The 14,550-nt window shown below is 33.7% G+C and overlaps 1 protein-coding gene across 5 annotated transcripts in view; it reads left to right on the top strand.

Annotated features, from left to right (window-relative positions):
• The window catches only part of RPS6KA6 (ribosomal protein S6 kinase A6), a 342,192-nt gene that overhangs the window by 240,270 nt on the left and 87,372 nt on the right, over window positions 1–14,550 (top strand). For 2 of the 5 annotated variants that reach the window (XM_058291822.2, XM_058291821.2), the window contains one exon: window positions 2,642–2,759. In XM_058291822.2, coding sequence (XP_058147805.1) covers window positions 2,642–2,759 — 118 coding nt within the window. Of the gene's footprint in view, window positions 1–2,641; window positions 2,760–6,910; window positions 14,463–14,550 lie in introns of those variants that run through there. The other 3 variants (XM_071213112.1, XM_071213113.1, XM_004465509.3) reach the window with 2 other exon arrangements.

Here is a 14,550-nt window from a genome sequence, read left to right as displayed (position 1 = left end):
TTCTTCATTCTTTTTCTGCTCCTCAGACTAGGTGATTTCAATGATCTTATCTTCAAGTTCACTGATTGTGTATTCTGTCAACTTCAATATGCTGTTGAACCCCTTTAGGGAATTTTTAAATTCTTCTCTGTTTGAATCTTTTTCATAGTTTCTATCTGTTTATTGATAATCTCTTTGTGTTTTTATCTTTCATTTCCCAGTTTTCATTTAGTTCTTTGTCCTTGTTTTTCTTTAGATTTTTGAGCATATTTAGGACCATTTTTTCAAAAGCCTTTGTCTGGAGTGCTCCAGGTCTTATCTTCTCCTTGATGGTTTCTGATGCTTTAATCTTCCTTGCCTGGACCATAACGTCCTGTTTCTTTGTATATTTCATGATGTTTTGTTAAAATCTGAGCATTTTGATATTTTAGGGAGTTATCACTGGAACTCAGACTTTGAGGCACCTGTTCCTTAAGCCTGTATCCAGGAAAAAAAAACTTTTTCTGCTTCTCACGGATTGATTTATGCAAGTGCTCTCCTTCAGCATTTGTCCATACAATGAGATTAGAGAATACTTCCAGGCCAAAACTGAAGAGTGTCCCTGATTCTTTCTGTTCATGAGTCTTATCTTGGGCATGCACATGTGCCCCTAGGAATTCCCCCATTTGCACAGATATAATGTACCCTTTTCTCTGGGAAACAGTGTTTCCTCCTGGTCCCAGGTCCATGTCCTACATCCAGCAATCCCTTGCCCCAGTCAGCATGTCTTAACTGCTCTCCCACAATGTTCTGTAGGAGAGTTCAGTGAGTCAGGGCAAGTTCTGGGACAGTGAGTTCCCTCAGGCAACCAATGGAGAGATTGGGCCGAACATCCATGTTCCCAGGATGTGTACAAGGCTTACTCTACTATCTTCAGAACCAGGACTAGGGATCCACACTGGTAGCATGGGTTGGCTTTGTGCCTCTGAGCTGGTAGGAAGTAGGGGTAGGGGCCATGATCCTATTAGTTTTATTTGGCCTTTCTCTTGATTCAGCAGTTGTTCTGTTACTGCAATTCTTTAACTTTTTTCTAGAGCTTTTAGAAAGATGTTTCTGCTTGCTCTTGCTGGTTGTTCACAGCTTCTGTGGGGGAATGGAACCCTGATACATCTCACTCTGCCATCTTCATCTATTTGGGCCAAGTGCTTTACTTCTTTAAAATGTTTATTTGACCATGAATTAATTGCATGTTTCAACCAGAACTTGCCCACCTAACTCGTTGAATTAATTTTAAAAAATAGTACTTGGATTCTGGCTCTCCTGGCAACAAGAGATTGTACTTTACAACAAATGTGAATGGTAACAGAATATTAAACTACATAAATAAACATGGTTGCCTTCCTTTAAAAAGGATTAAAAAATACACAAAACAAATATAATTGGATGGCATTAATGTTAGTAATTTACAAATAATACTAGTGCTATTTTATTCTTAGAATAAGTAGTACTTTTATTTAGAAGTAAAAGCCTATGCCTATAGAAATTATTCTAAGAGAGTTGTAGTGAGGAAAAAGGTAGGTTTAGCAAAATCTAATATGTTGAAGGGAATCAGAAACATTATAATGCAATTATATTATACTTAGGTATATCATTTTAAAGAATGTGTTTAACAATTCAGATAGTTTTGACATAAGAGGAGCTTTATAAATATGCTATAAAAATAGTGACTTTAAATTATTTCTTGCCTTGGTGATAAATATGTATGTTACTGTATTCTAGGCACTTTTAGATATAAATATATGCAAAATAGTTATAGACCACAACAAGCACTAGAGTTAAGATAGATAGCTTGCTGCTTTCAAATATTTATTTTATGATTAAGCAAACCATAATTATGTGCATGTATTTGTTTAGTATGATATCAACTTAATTGTTACATGAGAGAATTAAAATTTTAACATGAAGCATCTTCCTTGTATTTTTTACCATAAATCAGTTCTTCCATTCTATCTGAATAGAATTTCAGCTTAAACTGTTAAAATGATGGAAAAAGGATCACTTTTTGTCATTCTACAGTTATTTTTTAAACACCTTTAACTTTGTATAATGTATTTTCTTCCCCATCCATGAATATTGATCACTGCAATAATTTTAATGACTGCAGAGTTTCTTATAACAATTTACACAACCAACTCATTTTTCATAGACATTAATTACAAGTATTGTTAACCTTTTTCACTGATAAAATTGATAGAATGCTAATGAATAAACTTGAACCAATGCTATAAATACTTCATCAAGTATATATTATTTGCTAAGTTACACTTGGAAGAATGCACTGTTCATAGGTTTTATCCTGGTCTGATTTTTAGACTGTAGGTTTAGATGAAAAGTCACCTTTATTTTATTTTACCCAGATTAACTATTCAAAGGCAAAAAATAAAGAACATAACTATAGAGTAGGCAAGACTTTCCATTTAATGAAATCATTAGAATTAGTCAAGACTTATTAAATCCTTTGGATTAAGTTCATTGTTTGAAATATAAAAATTGATATGAACAGTGGAGGAGATATTGGATGCCATTTTTTAATTTTTATAATAAATATTTTAATGTAGTCTTAAATTTATCATTTTCAGTTGGATTTAATATTTATGTTATTACATGTTTTTTTTTTAAATAGGTACACTCCATTTGCTAATGGCCCCAATGATACTCCTGAAGAGATACTGCTACGGATAGGTAATGGGAAGTTCTCTTTGAGTGGTGGAAACTGGGATAGTATTTCAGATGGAGCAAAGGTATAAATTATAAACATGTTTTGTTTTGCTTCATTAGTATTAAATTGCTGAAATCTTTAAGTTATATTACCTACTCTCCATTTGCAGAATATCTAATGATGCCATGCATCAGTATTTGGTTTTGATTAAGACTTTTTTTCTGCCTTGCTTCTGAGCCACTTTCCTATCTTATCAGTTGATTTGTTTTCAGGAAATATAAGCTAGTTTCAGTATTAACAAATAGAAAATGTAAATTTACCAGGGAAAATGTATTTTAAAGCCAGTAAAGTTGATTTCTGGATTTAGTGTGTTTTTCCACATCAAGTTTTTTCTTTAGCACAGAAATTGACTATTGATTATGTAGGCAAACCCCGGGCCTCCTTGACCCGTGTGGAGCTGGCCATGTGCAGCGCTGATGTGCGCAAGGAGTGCCGTGCCACGCAAGGGTGTCCCCCGCCTGGGGGAGCCCCACGGGCAAGGAGTGTGCCCGTGAGGAAAGCCGCCCAGCGTGAAAAGAAAGAGCAGCCTGCCCAGGAATGCCGCCGCCCACACTTCCCGTGCCGCTGATGACAACAGAAGCGGACAAAGAAACAAGATGCAGCAAATAGACACCAAGAACAGACAACCAGGGGAGGGGGGGAAATTAAATAAATAAATAAATCTTTAAAAAAAAAAAAAAGAATATATGGACCTAGATAAATAAATATCAGTAGCACCTACTTATTTATTATTGATGGTACCAGATATTTATTATTGATGGCCTTGAGCTGTCCAAAAGAAATATAATGCAAGTCACAAATATAATTTAAATTTATCTAGTAGCTATATTAAAGAAAACTAAAGAGAATCAGGTATAATGAATTTTAATATATTTTATTTAATCCAGTATATCCAATATTTTATAATTTTAATATCTAATCAATATAAAAATATTAGTGAGATATTATACATTCTTTTTTTCATGCAAAATCTTCAAAATCTTGTGTATATTTCATACTTACAGTCCTCCTCAATTTGGATTGCCTATATTTTAGTACTTAATAGACACATGTGGCTTAGTGGCTGCCCTGTTGGATAGTGCAGGTTCAGAGTAACTGGCCTTATTTAATTTAGGAAAAGTTTAGCAAACCAAAGTTTAAATACTGTGTTTTGCATTTATATTTTTTTAATTTTAAGTTTTAGAATAAAAACCCAAATGTTAGCATGTGGCTAATAGTGCCATGTAGCTTTTATTTTATTTTATTTTATTTTATTTTATTTTATTTTATTTTATTTTATTTTATTTATTTCTCTTTCTGTGTCCATTCACTGTATGTTCCTCTGTGTCTGCTTCTATTCTTGTCAGCGGCACCCGGAATCTGTGTCTCGTTTTGTTGCATCATCTTGCTGCGTCAGTTCTCCGTCTGTGTGGCGCCACTCCTGGGCAGACTGTACTTTTTTCACACTGGGTGGCTTTCCTTATGGGGTGCAGTCCTTGCGCGTGGGGCTCCCCTATGTGGGGGACAACCCTGCATGGCATGGCACTCCTTGCACGCATCAGTACTGCATGTGGGCCAGCTCATCACATTGGTCAGGAGGCCCTGGGTTTGGACCTTGGACCTCCCATGTGGTAGGCAGACAGCCTATCTGTTGGACCAAATCCACTTCCCCCACATAGCTTTTAAATTGCAATTTGATGTAAATAAATTTTAAGGCAAAGTAATTGCTTATTATTAATATCTGCTAATGATAAAACAAAATTGTCTCAGAGCACTTGCTTATCTGTAGGGTATGTTGAGTGAGAGTTTAATATTCTGATCATTGTAGAATACATACGTCAGTGATTTTTCCTTACCTTTTAAAAAATTTTTCTACCCCTCCATTGTTTGTGCTTACTGCCTGCTCTCTGTGTATGTTCTTTGCATGATTTCTGTGTCTGCTCATCTTTTTTTTTTTTTAGGAGATACCAGAAACTGAACCTAGGACCTCCGATGTGGGAGAGAGGCACCCAATCACTTGAACCACATCCTCTCCCTGCTTATTGTGTCTCTAGTTGTATCTATTCAGTTGCATTAGCTCACCACACCAGCCCATCACATCAGCTCAGTGTCTTGCTCATCTTCTTTAGGAGGCACTGGGAACCAAACCCAGGACCTCCCATGTGGAAGGCAGGCATCCACCCAATTGAGTCATATCTGCTCCCTGTAATAACCTTTTTTTTTTTTTAGTTTTTTTCCTTCTTCTTTATTTTCTTTTAAATCTTACATTCAAAAAAATATGAGATCCCCATATACCCCCACCCGACACTTCCCAGCCCTCCCTTTTAAACATAGGAAAAGAGAGAAGGGATTATATGTGGATCTTAACCATAAAACAATTTTGCTATTTGCTATTCTAGAAGGAACACCTGATTGGAAACCAGGAAAACTGAGTTCTAGTCTTTGATCTTCCAAAAAGTAGATATGTACATTTAAACAAGGAACTTAGTAATTCTCTTTGGACCTCAGTTTACTCACCCTCAAATGGATGTACTAAGTTATCCCTTTGGTCCCTTCTGATTCCAGGGTTCTCTTTCTATGTACTTTGGCTTATTTATCATTTATCATATTTCCTCTTGTAAAATGGTTGAAAGTATTAGTTTTATGCGTTGAATATTTATTTTCTAATCAGTAAATTTGTACTTCAGAAAATACATTTTTCCAAGGATCAATTCCATTGTTTAAAGCCATGCATATAATTCTTTTGTACTATTTTTAAAAGTTACTGATAAAAATAAAAACAAATTAATTAACTGACAATAGTGAATGTAATGCTGAAATAGATATGGTTTATATTACAGTTGTGTTTAGATTTTTGATTTTCTGCATCCCATGTGTTTTATGATTGAGTCTGACTTTGTTTAAGGAATAATACATATTAAAATATAGTTTTATACTCTAGTCTGGTAATCCAGAGAAATTCACAAAGGAAAGTTATTGGGGATATTGTTGAGATCCCAAAGGTCTTCAACATAATCCTTTTTTTATGGGTTAAGAGACTTTAGTTCTTTCTGCTAAATTTTTCTGAAAATGGTGGCAGATTACTGAGCAAAGGAGCTCATGTTAACCTTTTAAGAAACTTTCTCTTGTACATTTGAAAGTTAAATATTTTTGTCTATTTTCTATTAGTCATGAATACAAATTATTGTTCAGTTGCCCATAATCCCTTAAACTAGATCCCTTTTATTATGAAAACTGGCATTTACTGTCACTTCATTATAATTGTTTTACATAATTTAGTACCTAACAAGCAGCTTTTCCTTTTTTGTTATTAGTGAGTACCATCCTCAGAAGTGTATAGGTGACTCTTGCCTCATTTCCATTCAGTACTTTGTTCAGTTAAATGGTGGTAAAGTTCCAGGTAATTATGGAAGTCATGTTAGCTTTGTGTCTTATGGCTGCAACAGTTTTAGCTTTATTCCAAACACCAGGTTTTGAAAGCATTTGTACTGCTACTTCCCTTTTGTAAAATGAAGGAGACAAGGATGAGTATCTAGTCAAAAAAGCAAAAGTAGAAGAGGCAAGAGAGTACATAAAAATGTCATAGTGTCCCTCCATATTAAAAACATGCACATTATATCTGATTTATTAAAAAGCCTTTCTATATAAAATTCAGAATATTTAAAAATAAAGTATTACTTATTTCATGTACATATACCCTTGGCCCACAAAATATTGCCCAGTAGAAGTTCTTATAGGAGAATTATTTATGGCCTTTTCCCTTGCCTCCCTGAAATAGGAGTGACTTCTACTCCCTCTCTATTGTGTTCCTATTACTACTATGTATATACTTTGTTAGAAACCCATATATTGGAGAACTTACTATATTTTACTTTGTAGTATATTTGTGTTTTGTTATTCTTCCCACTCAGGGGGCTTTAAATGTTGCGTTCATTTGTGCATTTCCTATTAGATTTAGGAAAGCAGGTATTTACTGAGTTGAAACCATTTTCTTAAGCAATTTAGTCTTTTCTTCAGGTATAGCTTGCATTGTTAATTCATATACTAAGTCTTTCTTTTAACTTATGTGAACATAAATATTGTATTATTGGGAATGATTTTAAATATTAAATTACTGTTGCCATTTCACTTAAATATTTACTTTCCATTTTAGCTTCAAGTTGCTTTTAATAGAAGATGCTTTTGTTCATATAGGTTTCCAGAGCTAGAAGAGGTCTGGTCCATCATCCCCCCATTTTGAAGATAAACAAACCATGGCTTGTAATATTCAACTTGTCTTTGGTCACACACTCATCAATGGTAGAGCTGGAACTGATTTTCAATCCAGTACTCTTTCCAATCTACAAGAGGTTAGGGAAGACTTTCTGGAAGAATAAAGTTTTTATTAGCTTGGCCTATGTGGATGGAATGGAGGAATAAAGAGATCTGTATCCCTTTAATAATAGAAGGCTCCAAAAAAAGTGTTAATTTTGTCTCAGTTTCTGTAATTGGAAAATTAAGTATCGTGAAGCTTATTATCCATACTGCAGATGAGTTTACAGTTAAAACATTAAATAGAAATCCTCTGGAACTTCTAGTATCATAGGTTTTTCAAGTGACTATGCCAAAATATACTAGAGTAAGAGTATAATGTGTAAACAAAGCTTGGAATATCCATTAGCAAATTCAATAATTGGAATTCTACTCTGCTTTATTGTGAGGAATAATTATTTGTTGTTACCTATAATCAAGGCAGAGTATGTTGCTTAAGTATATATGAGCCTCAGTCCCTCACACAGAGGAAGTACTAATTGTAATATTCGACCAAATCAAAATGGGTAATAACTGTGATGGAAAAAAAATTTTTTTCAGTCTCATGATTAAAATTTTTAAAAGAAGTAATGAATTATTATTCAGTAGTTTCCAGACATTAATAAGTATGCCACCCAAGTGCCATGGAAAGAATTTTTAAAATTGCTATTCTTGTGTATTCATATTCTTTTAAAGTATTGGGAATTTTGCTGACTTTTACTTAAAATAGATAAATATATAAGAAAGCTTTAAGGTTCAGGTTAGGTTAGGTTAATCAGTTTGGTTAGTAATGTTTTCTTCCTAACTAAATACCCAACTGACTATATGTAAGTGATCATTTTTTTGATAGTTCTGTGTTTTGTTTAACTTGTCAGTACTACCATAACCACTTTTAAAAATGGAAAATTATTCATGAGGATGTTCCAGATATTTTTTATCTGTGGGTGAAGTCATTTTATTTTGAAATAATTACAAACTTACAAGAATATTGCAAAAATAAAACAAATCCCATAGAGAGAACTCCAACATACTCCCCCTCTCTGGGATGAATTCATTTTCCTCTTTTCTTAGTTATCAAGGATGTTCATTGAATATTGCTTAAGATGATTGTCATTCATCCTCTCCTAGTCATTTTGCCAAAGAGATCTTGCTTCTTATTTCTGGGAGAGGTTGAAAGAAATAAGATAAATTAAGTCCAACTAAAACTGTTTCAAGTTTTTTTTTTTTAAGAAAATAGATAAATGTTGATATTTCTGCTATGAAGCCATTTGATATCATAAACATCAATATTATATCCATATCTTTCCTAGGAAACAATAATTTTAAAGTTTGGTAAATATTTAAGATATAGCCCCATTTCACTACACTTTGCTTTTGGAAATCAATATTTCTTTCCAAATATAAGTTTAATGTTTTGCATATTAAACCACCAGTGGAATATTTATAAAACTACCTTAGTCCTATATCACTTAGCTGAAATTTACCCCAAGAGTAATTATATCTTTTTTCCTTTTTTTTTTTTTTTTGCTTTAACTGGGTTGACCATACATCAAAGTTAGCCTGGGACAGACAGTCCTGGTTTATGCCTTTCACTCTTTAGTGACCTGGTTTGGATGGTAAATTATATGACCACCCTAGTTTTAACCATCTTTAATTTCATTTAAAGTTGTTCAGTGAATGTATAATAAAACAGATGTTTCTGTAATTTATTTATCAAATCTGGATTTTTTTTGGAACAGAAATTTTGATATATTTTCCATGAATGCTGGCACACTCAATGCTATAAACTTACCCCAGGCTCCTTTGTAATATTTCCTTTCTGCCCTATACCTCCAAATCTCAATCACCCACACCCTCATACCCAAGTAACCACGTACCTGCTGTCTGACATTGGAGATTATTTTATCATTTTCCAGAAATGTTTATAAATGGAATATTTCCAAAAATTATTTTGAGACTATCCATGTTTTTTTGAATACATCAATAGTTTATTTGTTACTGAATAATATTCCATTGTAGGATATACGCAGTTTGCTTATCCATTCATCTATTAATGCGCATTTGGGTTGTTTGCAATTGGTAAATATTACCAGTAAAGTTACTGTGAATATTCATGTGCAAGTGTTTGCATATCTTTCAATATTTTCATGTAAATATCTGGGAGTGGAATTGTTAGATCATATGTTTAACTTTTTAAGAAATCACCAAATTTCGTTTTCCAAATGCCTTTCTAATTTTACATTCCTACCAACAGTGTATGAAAGTTTTAGTTTTTCAGTATTGTATTAGTCTCCTAGGCCTGTTGTAAGAAAATTACCACAAACTGACTGTCTTAAAAACAACAGAAATTTATTCGTTCCTATTTCTTGTGACTAGGAATCCAAAATCAGGATGATGGGGTTCTTTCTCTAGGCTTTGAGGGAAAATCTGTTCCATGCCTCTCTCCTAGTTTCTGGTGGATGCTAGCTATCCTTGGCATTCCTTGCCTTGTAACTGCTTCACTCCAATCTCTGCCCCTCTCTTCTCATGGCCTTCTTTTTCTTTGTGTGTCTGTATCCAAATCTCTCTTTTCTCTTGTAAAATTACCAGTCATTGGAATTAAGGCCCACTGTAATCCAGTATAACTTCATCTTAAGTTTATTTTATCTGCAAAGACCCTATTTCCAAAAAAGGTCACATTTATAGGTTCCAGGGGTACATGAGGTTTGTGGGGACACTCTTCAACCCACTACACATATCCTTGCCAACACTTGTATGGGCAGCCTTTTTAAATGTTCAGTTTTAATCGGTGTGCAATAGTATTTCTTATTGGTTTTAATTGGCATTTCCATAGTGATTGATAATGTTGAGCCTTCTTTTCCATGCTTATTTGCCACGTGTTTATATTTTACTTGTCTGTTCAAATATTTTGCCCTCCACAATTATTGAGGTATTTGTTTGCTTATTATTGAGTTTTCTGGGTTCTTACTATATTCTAGATGCAAGTCTTTTTGTCATGTTTTGCTTTTCAAATATTTTCTATCAGTCTTTGGATTGTCTTCATTCTCTTAACACAGTCTTTCTGAGGAGAGAAGTTTCGAATGCTGATAAAGGTCAATTTTTCCATTTTTTATTGTACAGATAGCCTTTTTTATTGGTGTTACGGCTAAGAAATTTTTGCTTTTTCCAAGGTTACACAGTTTGTCCCTGTCTTTTCTTCTGGTTTTATAGTTTTAGATTTAAACTATAAGACTAAGATCCATTTTGAGTTAGTATATGTATATAGTATAAGATATGGATTAAAGTTTATTTTCCACATGAATTTCCAACTGTTTCAGCATAATTTGAAAATACTATCTTTTCTCCACTGAATTGCATTTTCACCTTTGTCAAAAATCAGTTGTTCAAAGATGCATGGATCTATTTTTATACTCTCTTCTGTTCCATCTTCATTATTTTTGCTTTGAAATTAAGTCTTGAATCAAATAATGTGAATTTTTCAAATATTTTCTTTTAATTCTGGATTTTTCCATTTGCATATGAATTTTAGAATCAACTTCTCAATTTCCACACCAAAATTCACCCTGCTAAGATTTTTTTTATAATGTGTTTATTGGAGTAGTTGTGAGCTTACAAAACAATCATGCATAATGTGCTGAATTTCCATATATCATGTTGCCACCAACACCTTGCATGGTTGTATAATATTTGTTACAGATCTTGAAAGAACATCAAAATATTACTATTAAGTATGTTTTATAGCTTATATTTGGTATATTTGTTCCATATACCCTCCTATTATTAACACCATGTATTTGTATTGTACGTTTGTTATAGTTCATGAGAGAATGCTCTCATATTTGCACTGTTAACCATAGTCCATCTTCCACCACATGCTTCACTGTGTTATACAATCCTATACCTTGTACAGTACATCCAAAATGTACACTCAGTGGCTCTCAGTTTCATCAAAGAGTTGTGCAGTCATAGCCTTAGTAAATTTTGTAACATTTTCCTTAGTCCAAAAGAAAAAATCCCATATCCCCTATTGTTGGCCCTTAGCATTATGGTACCTTATTTCACACTGATGCAAGGATATTACAATATTGCTGTTAACTAGTCCATAAGTTACATCAATTGTATTTTTCCCATGCATCTCCATATTCTTACCACGTTGTAATTATGACATATATTTGTTCTAGTTCATAAAAAACATTCTTGCATTTGCACTATTAGCCACAGTCCTCATCCACCATGAGGTTCACTATGTTATTCAGTCCCTAGATTATTCTCTAAGCCTGCTATGATTTTGAAAGGAATGGTTTTGAATCTATAGATCAATTTAGGAAGAACAGATATTTTAACAAACTTTGAATCTTCTGATCCATGAACATGATATCTCTCTCCAATTAGTTGATTTCTTTAATTTCTATCAGCAGTGTATCATAGTTTCCAGGGTTCAGGTCTTACACATATTTTATTGGCTATTTTCCTAAAGTGTTTCCTATTTTTAATCCTACTGGAAGTTATTTTTTTTCCTGAACTTAATTTTCTGGGGAAGAGCTGAACAGTTTCCACAGTAGCGGTACCATTTTACATTCTCATGATGAACTAGGAATACTAATTTTTGCACATTCTTGTCAGCACTTCCTATTTTATGTTGTTTTATTAAATAGTAGCAAGTCTGATGGATATGAAATGGGATCTCATTGTGGTTTTAATTTGCATTTCCCTAATGCATAATGATGTAGAGCATATTTTCATATCCTTATTGTCCATTTGCATATTTTTTGGAGAAATACCTCTTCAAATATTTGCCCACTTTATAATTGGATTGTCTTTTTGTTGTTGAATTGTAGGGGTTCTTTGTGTATTCTGGATATTAAACCCTTATCAGAAATATGGTGTGACGATAAAGTTCACGTCTCATCTTGACTGTGTTATAGTGTTTAGTACTTTGGTCAAGAAAGCAATGGCTTGATTGTTACTGTGAAGGTACTTCATGGATTTAAATCACGAGTCAGTTGATTGTGTCTATGGCTGTTTACATCTATAATAAATACAGGAGATACCCTTCATCCATGAAAAAAACTCATCCAAACTGTTGAAGGCCTAAAAGGGAATATTGATGATTTCAGTAATCAGAAATTTTCTAACTCTACTTCAGCCTGTGAGTCCTCCAAGGGAACTCACAACCTTCATATGAGTTCCCAACTTGCAACCTGCCCCATGAAATTTGGACCTGCCAATCCCCATAGTCATGTGAGCCAATTCCTATAATAAACTCCTTAATAACATTACATTATAACTCCTATATAATTACATATATAATGCAAACATGTACATATGTATGTGAACATACACATGTTCACACATTCAAGCACACATATCTTCTCCATACTGTTTCTCTGGAGAGCCCTGACTAACACATTCAATTTTCAAATATTTTCTCCCATTGTGTAGGGTGTACTTATATTTTCATGATAAAGTCTTTTGAACAACAAAAGTTTTTAATTTTGATGAGGTCCAGTTTATCAGTTTTTTCCTTTGTTGCTTGTGCTTTTGGTGTAAAGTATTTAGAATCCATTATCTAATGCAAAGTCCTGAAGATGGTTCCTCATATTTTCTTCTAGGAGTTTTATGGTTTTAGTTCTTCTATTTAGGTCTTTGATCCAAGTTTTTTTAAGCAATTTTATTGAGATATATTCACACACTATACAATCCATCCAAAGTGTACCAGGAGTGGCTCTCAAAATAATTACAGAATTGTGCATTCATTACCACAGTCAATTTGTGAACATTTTTATTACTCCATAAAGAAAAAACCCATACTCTATATAGCCCCCTATTATTGACACTTAGCATTTATGTGGTATCTTCATTACAATTGATGAAAGAATATTAAAACATTACTGTTAACTAGAGTCCATAGTTTGCATTAGGTGTATTTTTCCCCATAAACTACCCTATTGTTAGCACCTTGTGTTTCAGTTTGCTAAGGGCTGCCAATGAAAACTACCAGAAATGGGTTGGCTTTTTACAGGGAATTTATTAGGGCAAAATCTTATCATTCAGAGGCTATGAAAATGTCCAAATCAATACATTATCAAGAGATGCTTTCTCACCAAATATTGGCTGCTTGTTGTCCTGGATTTTTGCCATGTGGCAAAGCAAAATGTTCAACTGGCCTCTGCCTTTTCCTCTAAGCTCACTTTCTCCTTAAGCTCAGCTGTGCACAATCAGGTATAAGGCTTATCTCTTGGCCTTTGGGACCCTCTCTCTCAACCTCTGGCTAAAGTACCCAGAGTACTTTCTCATATGGCAAGGTAAAATTGCAGCTCTCTTTCTCTGATTTCCATTTATATTGGGCTTGAGTAAGGGATTAAGACACACCCTGGGCCCCAAAATCTAATCAAAGTCCCTTAGCTGAAATGATCTAATAAAAAGTGATCTAATGAAAAGGTCCCTTAACCCAATCTAACAAAAAAATTGCACATAAATAGGTTTACATGCACAAGGAATTAGTTAGCATAGAACATAATTTTCTGGTGTCCACAAGACTCAAACCAGCACATTTTTAAATACTAACATGCATTTTTATAGCTCACGAAATAACATTCTTATATTTGTACTATTAACAACAGTCATCGTACACAATGGGGTTAACTGTATTATACTCTGACTTTTCCTCTAGTGAAAACTTCTCCTTTCAACCACATTCACAGTCAATTCAATGCGCTTATACTCACAATAATGTGCTACCATCACCTCTATCTATTTTCAACATTAAAAATCAACTTAAATAGAAATTCTATACAAATTAAGCAACAAATTCCCATTCTGTATCTTTAGTCTATCTCCTGGTAATCTATATTCTAGATACTAACTCTATAAGTTTGCTTATTTTAATTAGTTCATATTAGTGAGGTCATACAATATTTGTCCTTTTGTGTCTGGCTTATTTCACTCAACATAATGTCCTCTAGGTTCATCCATGTTGTTAAATACATCAGAATTTCATTCTTATAGGTAAATATTATTCCATCGTATGTATTGTGTTAAAAGTAAAATAAACAGACTTTTAAAGGGGGTGCAGAGCAAGTTTATTGAGCTAAAGTTGCATTAATGCTGGAGCCGCACCAAAAGAGATTTCTGCTCAAAGGGGAGAGCTGGAGGAGTAGCTTACATGGCTGCTTGAAACAAAGGGAAGGTGTGGTGAAATGGGAAGGGATAAAGGGGACATGATTTATGGTTAGTACATGTGTTCCATGACTGTGTGAACTCTGGGGCTGTGGACTGTTGTAAGGGTATCCTTGAACCCAAGCTGGTTAGTAGGCAGGCAGGAAGTTTGTGTAAGATTGTGGCCATCTGGTGAAGATCAGGAGACTTTGCTGATGTCAGCTTGAACTCTTTGTTACTGTTCTTTTTTATGTGCAGGGATTTTTATCAGTACTGCAAAGGATCATTGATATGTCAGCCTGTTTCATTTAATCTTCATTTCTTCTTTATAATTCCTTGAATAAAATGAAAGTTCAAGCAAATCAAAATGGCTAGTAAAATATTTT

The sequence above is a fragment of the Dasypus novemcinctus genome, chromosome X, assembly GCF_030445035.2.
Source record: "Dasypus novemcinctus isolate mDasNov1 chromosome X, mDasNov1.1.hap2, whole genome shotgun sequence".
Classification (NCBI taxonomy): Eukaryota; Metazoa; Chordata; class Mammalia; order Cingulata; family Dasypodidae; genus Dasypus; species Dasypus novemcinctus.
This window is presented reverse-complemented; position numbering and strand designations above follow the sequence as displayed.